We start from the raw sequence: 14,427 nt of genomic DNA on the forward strand, positions 1-14,427 counted from the left end.
CAGTGTAGCTGTGTTCCCAGCCGCAGGGGAACTTCACAGCCACGCCTGCTCTGAACCGTAAAGCACATCCTTGCCAGATCTGTGAAAATGCACGCTTGATACTACTTTGCCGCCTATGGGATTGTGCCTATGTAAACTGAAAGCTTTGAGGAGACAGACCACCTCCTTCTTTTTACCCTTGTGCTTCATGCTTTGCCCTAATCCCTTTTTTACCCTGATGCCCTATGCCTGAAGCCTTTACCCTTATGCTCTGCCCTTATGTCTAAGGCCTTATGCCCTTATCCCTTATGCCCTTATGCTCATACAGAAGCATGCAGGTAAAACATGCCTGAGTCAGTCAGCTAGTTCTACCCCTCAGATCCCGTCGTGTTCTGAACCCTGAGGGAGTGCTGAGACTGGTACTCATCAGCTTTCGACCAAGGACTAAGAAGCAAAGCGAGGCATCAGAAGTCAACCAGGTGGCGCTGTAGGTTGGTCACAGAGGAGCCTGTGTTTCAATGCCATGAAGAAGCTTCGAGTGAGCAGAGGAAACACCTAAAACTGGGATTCTTAACTACCCTGCATCCTCAATAAAAGGAAATTTGAAAGTGAAAACCTAGGTCCTGGCACAGGGAGATGAGCAGGGAGGCTCTGCCTCAAGGCTGAAATGCATGAAATCTATGCCCTGGCAGTGCTGCAGCAGGCACGGGCAGCCCATGTATGGCGGTTCTGTTGAACTTGTCCAGCTGGGTTTCAAGGTCTAAGTTGATGAGGACAACTGACCAGGTCTCTTCCTCAAGAGGGCACCAGATCTCATTACAGATGGTTGTGAGCCACCATGTGGCTGCTGGGAATTGAACTCAGGATCTTTGGAAGAGCAGGCAGTGCTCTTAACCACTGAGTCATCACCAGGTGGGATAAACTGTACTCTTTGAGACCGTCACTAAGACACTGGTAACACTCTGTCACTACCTCCTTAGAATGGGAACACCCAGGCCAAGAAATTAGCGTAGTGGTTTTGGGAAAAGGTGAGTGTAGGGCACATGAAAGAACTGGTTTCCCAAGCTCCCCTAAGAAAGAGTAAGCATCGCCCATAAACCCCCCCTTAAAGATGTACCGAAAATAAAAATCTGAACATCTCATGAGATAATGTACCATGAATGAGTGCCACTAGGGGTTGCCAATGCCTGTAGTAAAACCCTAAAACTTACCAGTTTCTGGAATCTATTTTTAAAACTATTAGAGGCAAAGAAGAAAAGGAAAACTCTACTTAAAGTGTTCTTAGACAGTAACATTGACACATTTTCCATCCCTCATCAGTTCTGCTCCACCAATACAGATTTTAAAACGGGGGGGGGGGGGGGGGGGTGGAATGCACTACTGTTTAACAGCACTGGGAATTACTAAGACACCCCATGCATGATTCCACGGCTGGGAAGTCGCTGGTGTGTCTACTGAGGGCTTTGTCTTCCTAGTGTCGGGGAGAGCCAGCTGCAGAGGCTGGAGCAGTGAGTGAAGTGTTAGAGGACATAAAAGAGGCAGGAAGAGGGGGAAGAGAGCAAGAGGAAGCAGAAAGTAGAAAGAAGGAGTACCAGTGTGTGAGTGACCGGAATCCCAAACAAGAAAGTGAAAGCTCTGGGACACAGCCGGTAGCTCAACAGGGAATTCAATAATGTTTCCTGAAATAAAAACACTTGCATCTCCATCCTGAAAGAGCACGCCACACACAAGAGGGAAATGGCCCGAAATGACACTTGGAGATGCAGTGGTTCTAAAAATAAAAGGCCAGGAAGTAAACCTGCCATCTGGGAGAGCACTAACTCCTCAGGCTAACTCTGATTTACCCAGTGACAGCCAATACCAGAGGTAACAATGTTTCCTACATCCTTAATGAAATGACCTCTCAATATAAAACCCAGAGACCAGCAATTTGAAGACACGGCTCTAAGAATGCTGATCTCACAGACCCTCTTGAAAATGCTTCTAAGTCAGTAAGTACACAGTTTTCTCTAACGTCCTTCTCATTCCAACCTCACCCACTTTCCCATTCCTTCCTTACGCTATTACATGAATACTGGTACTTTCGTCCTAAAAGAATTGCAAGCTGCATTCTCCCCAACCAGTACCCTAATGCTGCTGTCTTGAACTTCATAGGGTACATAAGTGACAAGTGTGTCCTCCTGCGATAACACTGCAACCGAGCCAGTGCATGTGTTATTGCACTTGGATTTTCCCCAAACATAAATCCAAGAGGACAATTCACCAGGATGACTTATGTTAAAAAAAAAAAAAAGTAGGAAAAGAGAAACTATAAACCAGAAGATACATACATCCAACAGATACTCAAAAAAGAACACATGCAAAAATAAATAAATAAATAGACAAACAAATAAACAGGGCACATCCATAGGCTGACAACTTCTGGGTACTAAAAGATAACGAGATGACTGAAGAGCCGGAAATAGGGGCTACTAAGCAGATGAATAAAATAGCATCAACTCATACTAAGAAAGTAGGTTATAAAATTAATTTGGAATCAAGACAAGAATGATACCAAAGTAAATAAAAGCATGAGTAACTAGACTGGAGAGATGGATTTGCAGCGGAAAGTACTGGCTGCTCTTGCAGAGGACCTGGGTCCAATTCTAAGCACATGGTGGCTCACAATCATCTGTAACCCCAGCTCTAAGGGATTTGACACCCTCTTTTGGCTTCTTTGGGTACTTCATGCACATGGTACACAGACATCCATGCAGGAAAAACACCCATGCACATAAAATATTTTTTTAAAAAAAGGAAGAAACATTAGCTTGAATATAAAATTTGAAACAATGAAGAAAAATTCATCAGGAAAATTGAGATGCTGAATTTTGGGAAACAAACAGAAATTTGGGAAATCAAAGAATAAAACACACAGAAGAATCTGCATAAAAACTTTAGATACAGATTGGAACATTTCTACATGGATGGGGAGGACTATTAGGTCCCACCCCTATCTCAGGCCCTGTTGGCAGCTTATGGTTGTGGGCTGTGGTACATCCCCACAATCCAGTAAAGGCCCTACACCCAGGCCTGTGCAAACAGCCCTGACTAAACTCAGTGGGCTATTCAAAAACAAACAAGCAAGGGTACACTAGGAAAAAACGGGATTGCAGAAGGAGACAGGAGAGAGGGGTGGGGTAAGTATCATCAAAATAAATTATATGTATAAAACAGTAAAAAAAAGTTATTGTTAAAAAACTCAAGGTGGTGGTGCACACCTTAATCTTTAACCCTAGCACTCAGGAGGCAGAGGCAGATGGAACTCTATGAATTCAAGCCATCCTGGTCCATAGAGCAGGTTTCAGGACAGCCAGAACTACATAGTGAGATCATGTCTCAAACCCAACAAAACCAAACTGAACTAAACAGCAGAAAATATCACCAGAGACATAATCAACCCCAAAATGAATTCCAGGTATAGGGACAATGTCAAGACAACAGCACATAGAGATGTATAAAAAGAAAAGGCAATTAATAATCACAATCCAGACTTCCAAGAACTCTGTGAAATGTTCAGGACCCAACCTACAAAGCCATGAGGCAGAAGGAGAAGAGATGAAGTCTAAAGGCATATACAAACACAATGTGAAAATCTAGTAAAGACTTCCCAGACGTAGGGGAAAACATCCAAACTCAAAGATGTTTAGATGTGACCACAGAAGAACCTAGTCACGGCATGTCATAGCAAAATGTCAAAAATGCAAAGCTGAGAAATCATACTAAAAGCTCTAAAGGAAAAACTTATAACCACACACAAAGGCAGCAACACTATCAGATCTGTCACTGACACCACAAGTCAGGAAAACATGGCTCCTGTCGATTCTAAGCACTGAAAAGTAACTGCCAACCAAGTTCATTCCTTGAAGCCAAGCTCTCTCTTAAAATTGACAGAGAAATGAGTGTTTCCAGAACAAACTGAGGCAGTTCATGATAACAGAGCCAGCACTGTAGAAAATTCTTAAGGGACACTCTATGCAGATGAAGATTATTCCACCCACAAGGACATAGGAGAGAGGGTATTTCACAAGAAAACAGATAACGGAACACAACAAGGCTGGAATCAATTAACCAGCAAACCAATGAGAAGGAAAAAAAAACTGCCATTTATCCACCCAAACAGAACCATCAACAAAACCTTAGGACATAGCAAAACCTACCTCAACAATCATAGGCAGAGACTGCTCATTCATTTCCTGGCTGCCCAGACCCAAAATAATCACACAGAAACTGTATTAATTGCAATACTGTTTGGTCAATAGCTTAAGCATATTTCTAGCTAGCTCTTACATCTTAAATTAATCCAATTCTATTATTTTATATTTTATCACGAGGCTCATGGTTTACCAGTACTGGCTCGTAGGTGTCTTTCTCCTCAGGCAGCTACATGGTGTCTCCCTGACTCCGCCCACTCTCTTTTCCTTTATCTACTTGGAATTCCCACCTTAACCTATTCTGCGCTGCAATAGGCCCAAAGTAGCTTCTTTATTAACCAATGGTATTCTAAGAAAAAAAGTCATTCTAAGAAGCAGGTATTTCCGACAGTAAAACAAGACAAGAACATAATGTCATACACACAAACAAAACAAAACACAACAATTTTCCCAATGAACACACATGCAAAAGGGAAGATGTCAGACTGTCCCTGTTTGTACCTGAAGGATTTCATTAACTCCACCAGAAAACTGCTAGATCTGATGATACTTTCAATAAAGTTGCAAGAGACACAATCAAAGCACAAGGCCAATTAACAAATTTGCTGATAAAGATAATAAAATAATAAACAATAATAAAATTGCTTCATCCACCATTGAAGAAGAGAGGAAGAACCACAGCCACAGAGGTAAGCACCTGCACGATGTCCAGACACTAGAAAAGAAACTGAACGAGACACCAGGCACTGAAGAAGTTTGCCATGCTCCAGAGTTGGCAGGATTAGTATTATGGAGCCGGCTATATTACAATACTAAAAGCTTTCTGCAGATTCAATAGAACCCCTTCAAAATTCCGATGGCAGGTAGAGGAAGGTAGAAACCTGAACAGCAGGCATTGCAACCTGACTCCAAAAGAAAAGTGAGGTTGCTGACAGCAGGCATGAGGCGCCACCTGCTGGCAGAACGCAATTAGCACTACTGACACTAACTAGTTGGGTTAGTTTTCCTGTTTTCAATAATAGCTTTATTTTTAAAATTTGTTTTTCTTGAGGCAAGGTCTCACTCAGTGACGCAGGCTGGCCTACCACCTATGATTTTTCTGCCATATATTGCTAAGCAGTGGGATTAAAGATTAAAACACAGCAAACCTAGACTAAACACTAACTCAAATGATCTCACCCAGCAAAGGAAGTCTTTTTAAAGTACTACTCCTAAGTCCCATGTATAGAGGGAGAAAGCCAGTCTCAGAACATAAAGCTACCGTATGAAAATCCCAGGGGTCTGGGGAGATGGTTAAACTGGCAAAATGCTTGCCGTGGAAGCTGAGAACTGAGTCCAACACCCAGCACCCATGTAAAAGCTAGGAATGGCAATATATGTGTAACCCAGCACACCAGAGAGATGACAGGAGAAACCCCAGGGACTGCTACCCAGTCGGTCTCCTCCAGGCTCAGCAAGAGGCCCTGTCTCCTCTCCACTAAGGTGGAGAACAATTGAGGAGGCCCCTCGGTATCCGTCTCTAGCTTCCACGTGCACACACACACATGTGCACACACAGAGGACAAAGCAGAAACAGACAGTCATGGATGGACAACACAGTCACAGGAAGGAAGGAAGGAAGGAAGGAAGGAAGGAAGGAAGGAAGGAAGGAAGGAAGGAAGGAAGGAAGGAAGGAAGGACGGACAGACGGACGGACGGATCTCAATGCTAGGGGCAAACTTCCTCTTATGGGTCGTTGGCCAGAAAGGCCCCGTGGGCCCCCCGAAACAAAAGAGACTATGGCCACTGCTGTCAATTGCCCTTGGGAACTAGAAGGAAGACCTTACTGTGCGAGACTCCAGGTGCTTTGGTCCAGGACACGAACTTCTTCACAGATGAAGACACACACATTGCTGAGGGCTATCAGCAGTTTATGTTGCTAAGGGAGGGGGAGGCACTCCCTCCAGTAACTGACCTCCCACCTATGCAGATGAGAGCAACCCTTACTCTGTGGGTCACACGAAAACAGTGAGAACTGGCTAGGAGAAGAAACTCAACAGGAGGGGCAGGGTGGTTAGGAGGGTACTGGGGTGAATACATATGAAGTTTAAAAAATAGTTTTAAATGCCTATCTAGCTAGATCTTCGAAATCTAGGTCACTTTCAGTATTGATTCTTGGTGCCATCTCTGACAGGCTCGTCACTAAATCTTTACCTACACTACTAATAAACACGGGGTATGAAGTATGTACACACATGTACACTACATACACTTACACATACATGTGGAGATTACTTACGGGAGTGACAAGAAACTGGTAGAAAAGGAGCATAGGATCTACACAAAGCTGTTTGGCATTTGGTTTTGGACTCTGAAGTCTGTAGCTGGGCAACTGAGGATCAATGCTCTTTCAGAGGAAACGAGAAGATCAGATGCTGGATATCAAGAGCTGTGGTAAGATATTCACTGAAAACTCCCTATTTCACCCAGGCAATAAAATAATGGTACAGAATAAAAAAACTTTATATACAAAAGAACATTAAGAGAGAATTAATAGCAGGTCAAACTATCTCCTTTGTGTACGGATGTTTAAGCATCCACACTGAAATAAAGCTACTCACAGATGATTAATCGTGACTCCAGAGTGTTCCTGGGAGTTAGAGTACCGGGGTTCTAATACTGGGTCTTAAGATGTAGCTGTGCATGTCACATGTGCTGGGCTCCCAGTGGTGTGCACATCACACGTGCTGGGCTCCCAGTGGTATGCACGTCACACGTGCTGGGCTCCAGGTCTAGCTTCTCTAACACAGGACATCTGGACTTTTCCAACTACGTTCTGTGCTCACGGGAACCGTCTTGTTCAGCTGCGCGATGAAGCGCTCCAGATGTAAACCCCGAAGTCCAAATGTTGACATTCAAGTGCTGACGTCACTGTTTCCTAGCTCTGGGATCCGAGCGACTCACCTCGCCTCTCTGTGCCCCAATGCCAGCTACAAGGGTGAGCAGCAAACGCACCTGCCTTGGAGAGTTCCGCCCAGAATCTCATGGCTGGTGTGCATTAACGTGCACTGAAGCCGTCTGCAAAGTGCTTGCTCAAGCCTGGACGCTGGTGGAGACCTGCTGAACGATTGAACCTTGGGAGACACAGCCTGGTGCGAGCTTAACTAGGTCTCTAAGAGAAATCGTGTTTTTTCTCACAGGAGCCCATGAGAGCAAATTGCTTAAATGAGCCCAGAATCTTTGGAGCACTGATCTAAGAGCACAGCTCAACAATCAATCACACACACCCTACTGCTTACAATGCCATTTACCACAAAGCTCTCCCAGGAGTCGATCAGATACTAGTGCTATGCTCTCAAACCGAAAAAAAAAGGTAAGGAATCTATTTGCCTTTATAAAGTAACTAGCTTTAGATTTTTTTCATAACATTAAATAGATTAAGACAAAGGCTTTGTGATGTGATAGAGTCTGTCATACGATGTGCATTAGCTGTTTAAAAACCAGAAGATTAGATGTCTACTAGAATTATTTTGTGCTGGTCTGAAAGAAAATGGCCCCCAAAGGGAGTGACACTATTAGGAGGTGTGGCCTTGTTGGAGGAAGTGTGTCACTGTGGGGGTGGGCTTTGAGGCTTCCCTTGCTCAAGCTTCCCTCAGTGTGACTTTCAGTCAACTTCCTGCTGCCTACAAGATATAGCACTCGCAGCTTCAGCACCACGCCTACCTGCACCCTGTCATGATGATAATGGACTGACCCTCTGAAACTGTAAGCAAGCCACCCCAATTACATGTTTTCCTTGGAAGAGTTGCTGTGGTCACGGTCTCTTTTCATAGCAATAAAAACCCAAACTAAGATATATTTTATTTTAAATTTTGAGATGGCCCCATGGAGCCTGTTGCACTGAACTTGCTGCACAGTCAAAGATGATCTTGAATTTCTGATTCCTCCCCTTCCTGTGTGCTGTGTTTATAGGTGTGGGCTACCTCACCCAGTTTATGTGACACTACAGACCACGACTTGGTACTTGCTAGACCAGCACTCTACTGGGTATAAAGCCAACCATGAAATCATCATTATCATCTATTTAATTCATTCCTGCTCCTCTGTTTTTTCTTTTGTTTGCTCTGAACACTGCACTACAGTGGCTGCTAAGCACCAGGCTCTGAAGTCAGGGACTGATTCAGACCTGAGTTCAGGTCTACCTCAGTGGCAGTACTATGTCGGGAAGTAACTTAACCTCTAGGCTTCCTTGGATAAAAAGAGGACAAAAATGATACCTATACTTCATGGAACTGAGACCTCGATGAAAGGAAAGCCATAGACTTTGCATGCTGTCTGGCTCATGCAGTATTTGCTCAGTGGATCTCTGTCAATGATCGTTGTCTTGTTTGCTTGGATGGTTGACCTGAGTACTTTTAGAAGGCAAAATCTGAACTGTATTGTTCTCCTCTGAAGTCTTGGCAGTCTTCTAGCATCTAACTTTGGGTAAATACCTCTCTCCATGTCTGTAGATGCTGTCATTTACAAACTGTTATAGTTTGAATACAAAACATCACCAACCGGTTCATGGGTTGAACACTTGGTCCCCAGCACTGTGTTATGTGTGAATACATGTGTCTGTCTCTGCCCACTTCCCAATTAATTTCTTCCATATTTCCCTAATGGATGACTCCTTTTAACAACACACACTTTCAATGAATATCATCTCACTACCTCTTGGTGAAATATGCTCTTATAAAAACATTAAAACCGTCTTTTCAATCTACACCCCATGGCATATTTTTATTATTGTATATGTACATATGTACACAAGATATAGGGGGCACAGCATGTGCCATGGCTCACAAGTGGATGTCAGATGAGAACTTTTTTGGAGTCAGAACCCGTGGGACCTAGGGACCAAATTCAGGTTGTCAGGCTTCCACTGCAAGTGCTTATACTCACTGAGCCACCTCAAGTGCCCATAAAACACCAATGCAGCCGGGCGGTGGTGGCGCACGCCTTTAATCCCAGCACTCGGGAGGCAGGCGGATCTCTGTGAGTTCGAGGCCAGCCTGGTCTACAAGAGCTAGTTCCAGGACAGGCTCTAAAAAAGCTGCAGAGAAACCCTGTCTCGAAAAACCAAAAAAAGAAAAAAGAAAAAAAAACACCAGTGCATACAAGCTATTCTTCCTAAGCCATTCTCTCTCTCTTTTTTCTTTTTGCTATGTGGTTTCCTCATCAGGCTACTTATTTCATAACTATCTGAACTCATTTCTCCTTCTCCATTGACAAATTTAATAAGACCCCAGCCAAGCAATGATGGAATCTGCACTCAACAACGCAGTTTGGGAAACCAAATGCTCCTCCTTGATGCCAGTCTGCTCTACACAGCAGGTTCCAGCCTAGCTAGGTCTATACTGTGAAACCCTGAATCAAAACAAATAAACAAAAATGGTGGGGACCAAGAAGATGAGTCAGCAGGTAAAGGCATCTGCCACCAAGCCTAATGATGTGAGCCGAGCCATGGGACAAGCATGTGCAAAGAGAGAACTCCTAGGAGCTGTCTTGCATTCTACACATACACCATGGCACATACAAAAGATGTGGGGAACGTGCATGCAGTTCAGTGGTACAGTGTGTACTGAGTGTGTGCCAGGCCCTCAGTTTGATTTCCAGCAATGAGAGGACTGACAGAAATCATTTGTGACTTAAAATGCCTAAAATTTGCCACCTAGTTCTTTTTAGAAAAGTCTACTATTCCTGATACTCAAATATTTACTTAAAGAAGACTTGAGATTGGATAGGGAATGTGATTCAGTGCTAAAGGATTTGCCCTGTGGAGCTGGAGAGGTGGCTCAGTGATTAAGACCACTGGCTGTTCTTGCAGAGGACCTGAGTTCAATTCCCTGCATACACATGGTGGCTGGCAACCACTTGTAACTCTGGTTCCCTCTTGAGTCGACACCTTCTTCTGACTTCCATGGGTTCATTGTACACATACATACATGCAGACAAAACATTCATACTCATAAAATAAATAAATCTTTAAAAAATAACAAAGTATTTGCCCATAGGTGAAAGGCCCTAGATTTGATACACACACACACACACACACACACACACCACAAAATATAGGGAGAGAAGAGAGCCGCCACTATAGGGGTTTGTTGTAAACAGACTTAAAACAAATATAACTGGAGATCACTGCAAATAGGAAAACCAACATAATACATATGCATATCTTTAAGCTGTTCCTCGGCTTGCATTTTCATTAAGTTCTAAGGTAATCTAAACATCTTTCATTAGCATATTTTATGGACTAGAATATACATGGATATTTTTATTTTATATGTATATCTTGAGTCACAGGTGTTTGGGAACTAAATTTAAACCATAGCAGCCCATTCCCTCCATAACAACCCTAGTTAATATAAATATGAGCCGTCAGCAATGGCAGCCACAGTAAGGTGTCAAGTCACAGGTGTGTCCCTTCACACAGCAGCGAGCAGCAGTTCAGTTCACTGTCTCTTCCCACCTACCAGACACTTCTTCAAAATTTAGTCTTGTACGATTTCCCTGCAAACGCTGAAACTAGGCTCTCAACGCTAAAGGATGCTTAAGGGCCAAAACCTGGAGGCCAGGTCTGCTAGGCCGAGGGGATGCGTGAGAGCAGCGGCAGCTGGCCGGCGGGCATACCTGGAAGTGCTGCTCCATCACCTGGATTTTCCCCTGGTCTGGGCACTTTTTCAGAGCCCGATCTGCATAATGGAACAGGATCTCTACCATCTGTAGGAAAAATAGCTTTGTATCAGAATCAAAGGGTACGGTACATTTGTTCAACATTTAACATGCATGGTTAAGACTGAATTATGCTTTATCATTGTATTAGAAACACAGTTGGGATTTCGGTGGCTTTATTCCCTAATGCTCTCAGATGAAGGGCTAGCATTAATTTGCTAATCTTTCCTAAGAAATGTATGTTCCAGACCTCAGTGGTATTATATTGCTCAGGAAATGAAAACCGGGAGTTGAGTGCCTCAGTAATCCTCCCTGCAGAGAATGGACAAACCATTCGTGAGTCTGGATCCCCCAGTGTCCCTTCTCCTTGGTGCTCTCCCGACTGTTATGCTGATTTACCAGCTTGGGGGAGGGCAGTGGTAAGACCTGACACAGCACTGCAGATCACACGTGGGATTTAGAGCCTGGCCCACGTCTCTCCTCGGGTACAGCCATTTGCTTGATTATCCCCAAAGATATACGCAAATATGAAAAGCAAATCTGCACTGCGCCCTGTTGAAGACAGTGCTGAGATGCTTACCCGATCTGCGACCACAGCCTTCCTTTTACTGACATCCCCCGAGAGTCCTTCAGAGAAACAAAGCCCAACAGAAAACAAAAATTAGTGCTCAGCTCCACAAGGGAACCTGGGTTCTGGTCTTCCCTCCACAAACCACACTAACAACACGTTCAATTAAAACAGCCCTAATATCAAAGTCCTGGATAATCGAACTATCTGAGATCCACTAGACTAATACCTTATCAGTGGGCTTCCCATTTGTCTCATAGTAAGACTCTTTACAATGACACTTCCAAGCCCACAGCATTTATTTACTTACTTACCCACGACTGCTTTTGCCTTTCCTTCATGAAAAGACCACGCAAGAGCCAAGGCTTCTGTAAGACAATCCTGCTTCAGGAGATGATCCATTCTCTAAATGAGTAAAGGAGACATGCCGGACCGTTTTAGTGGACCGACGGCCAATTGGAATTCCAGTTCTACCCTTACAGAACAGCTGCTCAAGAATGAAGAGTACTTCAGCATAGCATTACACATGTCGGCCAAAGACCCTGGCGAAGCAAAGCTCTTTGTAAAGCACTGGGCACTGTACAGGCTTGTATGACAGGTAACAGGAGAGCCACACAGAAATGGAACAACGGGACTACCTCAGAGGGACGGCTGATTGCATAGCACAGTAGGCACTTGCCCCCTACTTAATAACAAGCTCTGAGTTCACTAGAGATAGCAATACACCTGAACGTAATTTCTAAGATTCCCTTGTATATTTTGGGGGCAATGCAACTAAACTTTGGTCAACAAATGGAAGAGTTGTCTGGTGTTTCTAAATGTATATTATCTTTAAAAGGCACGGCTGGTCTTATAATAGTTGGAGCCTCTAGTGACTATTGTGGATGATAAAGTGAGCTTGAGACCAGAGTTCCAACGCAAGGATGGTTTTGTGGGATAGCATTTTCTGACGAAGGAGCTCCCATTCTAGCTACAGCCTGCCTGTCTCTAGACTATTTCAAATGGGAGTAAACTCTTGATGAAGCCACTGTTATCTTGGATAAACTCAAACTCAATTATTTTTTACACTTCTTCGTTTTAACAACTTAAGACAACAGATTATCGCTTGTAAATGAAGATTCACTTCACAGACAGAGCTATGCCCGGCTAGCTCTCAGCAGTGAATAAAGCATTCTTCCTCGTGCTGGGTTCTGACTGCAGAGCAGTCACAGCTGTGAAGAACCCAATTCTGATAGCATCAGTTTCAGCATATCAAATGCCTAACAGCAAAATGGCTTCTATGTATTCTTCTGATATTAAAAAGTCCAGATTATCATCTACAAAGTCAACAGAAACATGAAGCTGCCGCTACTTCGGTTTCCGCACAGAGACCCCTGTGAACTCACCTCCCTCCAGCTCCTCAGCATCATCACATACACAGACTAGAAACAGTAAAGAAACGAAGACGACCGTTAGCAGATTCACTTGCAGACACATCTGTTGCAGCCACACATCTCATTTCCCGTCTCAGATGGAAAAATACCCTGGAATTTACTAGCGGGTCCTCTAGTACCCGCACTGCAGAGTTAAAAAACAAACACTCAAGGGAAACACAAACCATCTATGCGCACTTCTTGTACCAACTTGGCAATATTCTGCTTGAATTTTAACAATGAAGAAAACTGTCCATTTTATGTTGAAAAATAAACTGCCCTAACATCAATTATTCTAAGTCAAACACCTCAATGCACTTCAACGTATCTTAAGTTGATGTACGTTAAGGAGCATTTTAATTATCAACAAATAACATAATTAGGTCCCGCCTGCCTGTGGTATCTAGTATCGACTGTCACCACGAGAGATGGGCCTCTGAACAGGCCTATAGGAGACTCTCTTGATTACATTAAATGATGTGGGAAGGCCCATCCTAACTGCGCATGGGATCCTGGACTATATAAAAGAGGAAAGGAACCGAGCTGCAGCGTGCAGCCACTGCCCACTCCCTCTGATTATGAACACAGCATGGCCAGTTGCTGCAAGCTCCAGCTGCCCTGACCCCACGCCATGACAAGTACCATGAACTGTGAGCCAAATCAGCCCTTTCTCCCTTACACTGCTCTTGTCCTCACAGCAGCAGGAAAAGGAACTAGATACCACTACCTTAAGTTTACTAAGGAAGCTGACCTTAAGCATCCCCATCCCCACACAAATGATAACTAAACAAGGTGATGGATATGTTATTAGCTTATTATGATAATCGCTTTGCAATGCATATGTTGATCAATGCAAGACATAAGAATTCTATTTTAAAAAAAAGAAACTAAACACTTGACACTAAAACAGATGTTGAGGAAGTCAATAAAAGCATATCCCCAAAGGAAGAAAATAAGTGTCCTATTAGCACCTGCACAAAAGTAAAATTAGATCTGAAATGAAAAGGTAAATGTTAAATAACTAAGTCTTTGGCTATATAACTACTGTAGGATTTGGACTGACCCTGGTCAGAATTCACTTTGCAATGCACTGTCCTTCCGAGCCACCTCCTTCCTTCCTCAGCTATCCTGATGACACACAAAGCAGCATGAGAAGATCTTACCTTTGTCCCCAGATAGAAGATCTGACCACCATAGCTGCTGATGGATTGATAGCAAGCCTTCTCTCCAACCAAAGCCTGTCAAACACACAAACAAGGTAAAATTACACATACTGGAAGTTCCACTGAGAACGTCACTCACAGGGCCTGTGAGAGGCTCAGCAGAGTAACACGCCTGCACAGGCCCGATGACATGACACCCATGAAGGGGCGGAAGAAGCAGCCTGATTCCATAGAGCTGCCCTCCGATCTCCACACACACACACACAAATAATAAATTTTAAAAAATGTTCAACCATGCTGAATGCAGAGACACTTTAGGTCAATACAGTTTTAACCTATAAGTAAGAAAAGAAACTGCTGTTTGATTGCGAGTGGAAGTAATGAAAAGACAGTTGGAGAAGTCATTCCTCACG

General features: G+C 43.6%; 1 protein-coding gene across 4 annotated transcripts in view; it reads right to left on the reverse strand.

Moving 5' to 3' along the window:
• Positions 1 to 14,427, reverse strand: part of Vps8 (VPS8 subunit of CORVET complex) — a 216,731-nt gene that overhangs the window by 139,310 nt on the left and 62,994 nt on the right. For 3 of the 4 annotated variants that reach the window (XM_038345871.2, XM_038345872.2, XM_038345875.1), the window contains 5 exons: positions 14,015 to 14,089; positions 12,825 to 12,860; positions 11,754 to 11,844; positions 11,452 to 11,498; positions 10,830 to 10,919 (listed from right to left, as the gene is read on the reverse strand). In XM_038345871.2, the coding sequence (XP_038201799.1) occupies positions 10,830 to 10,919; positions 11,452 to 11,498; positions 11,754 to 11,844; positions 12,825 to 12,860; positions 14,015 to 14,089 (339 nt within the window). Of the gene's footprint in view, positions 1 to 7,166; positions 7,262 to 10,829; positions 10,920 to 11,451; positions 11,499 to 11,753; positions 11,845 to 12,824; positions 12,861 to 14,014; positions 14,090 to 14,427 lie in introns of those variants that run through there. The other variant, XM_038345876.2, reaches the window with a different exon arrangement.

This window comes from Arvicola amphibius, chromosome 10 (assembly GCF_903992535.2).
Source record: "Arvicola amphibius chromosome 10, mArvAmp1.2, whole genome shotgun sequence".
NCBI classification, from domain to species: domain Eukaryota; kingdom Metazoa; phylum Chordata; class Mammalia; order Rodentia; family Cricetidae; genus Arvicola; species Arvicola amphibius.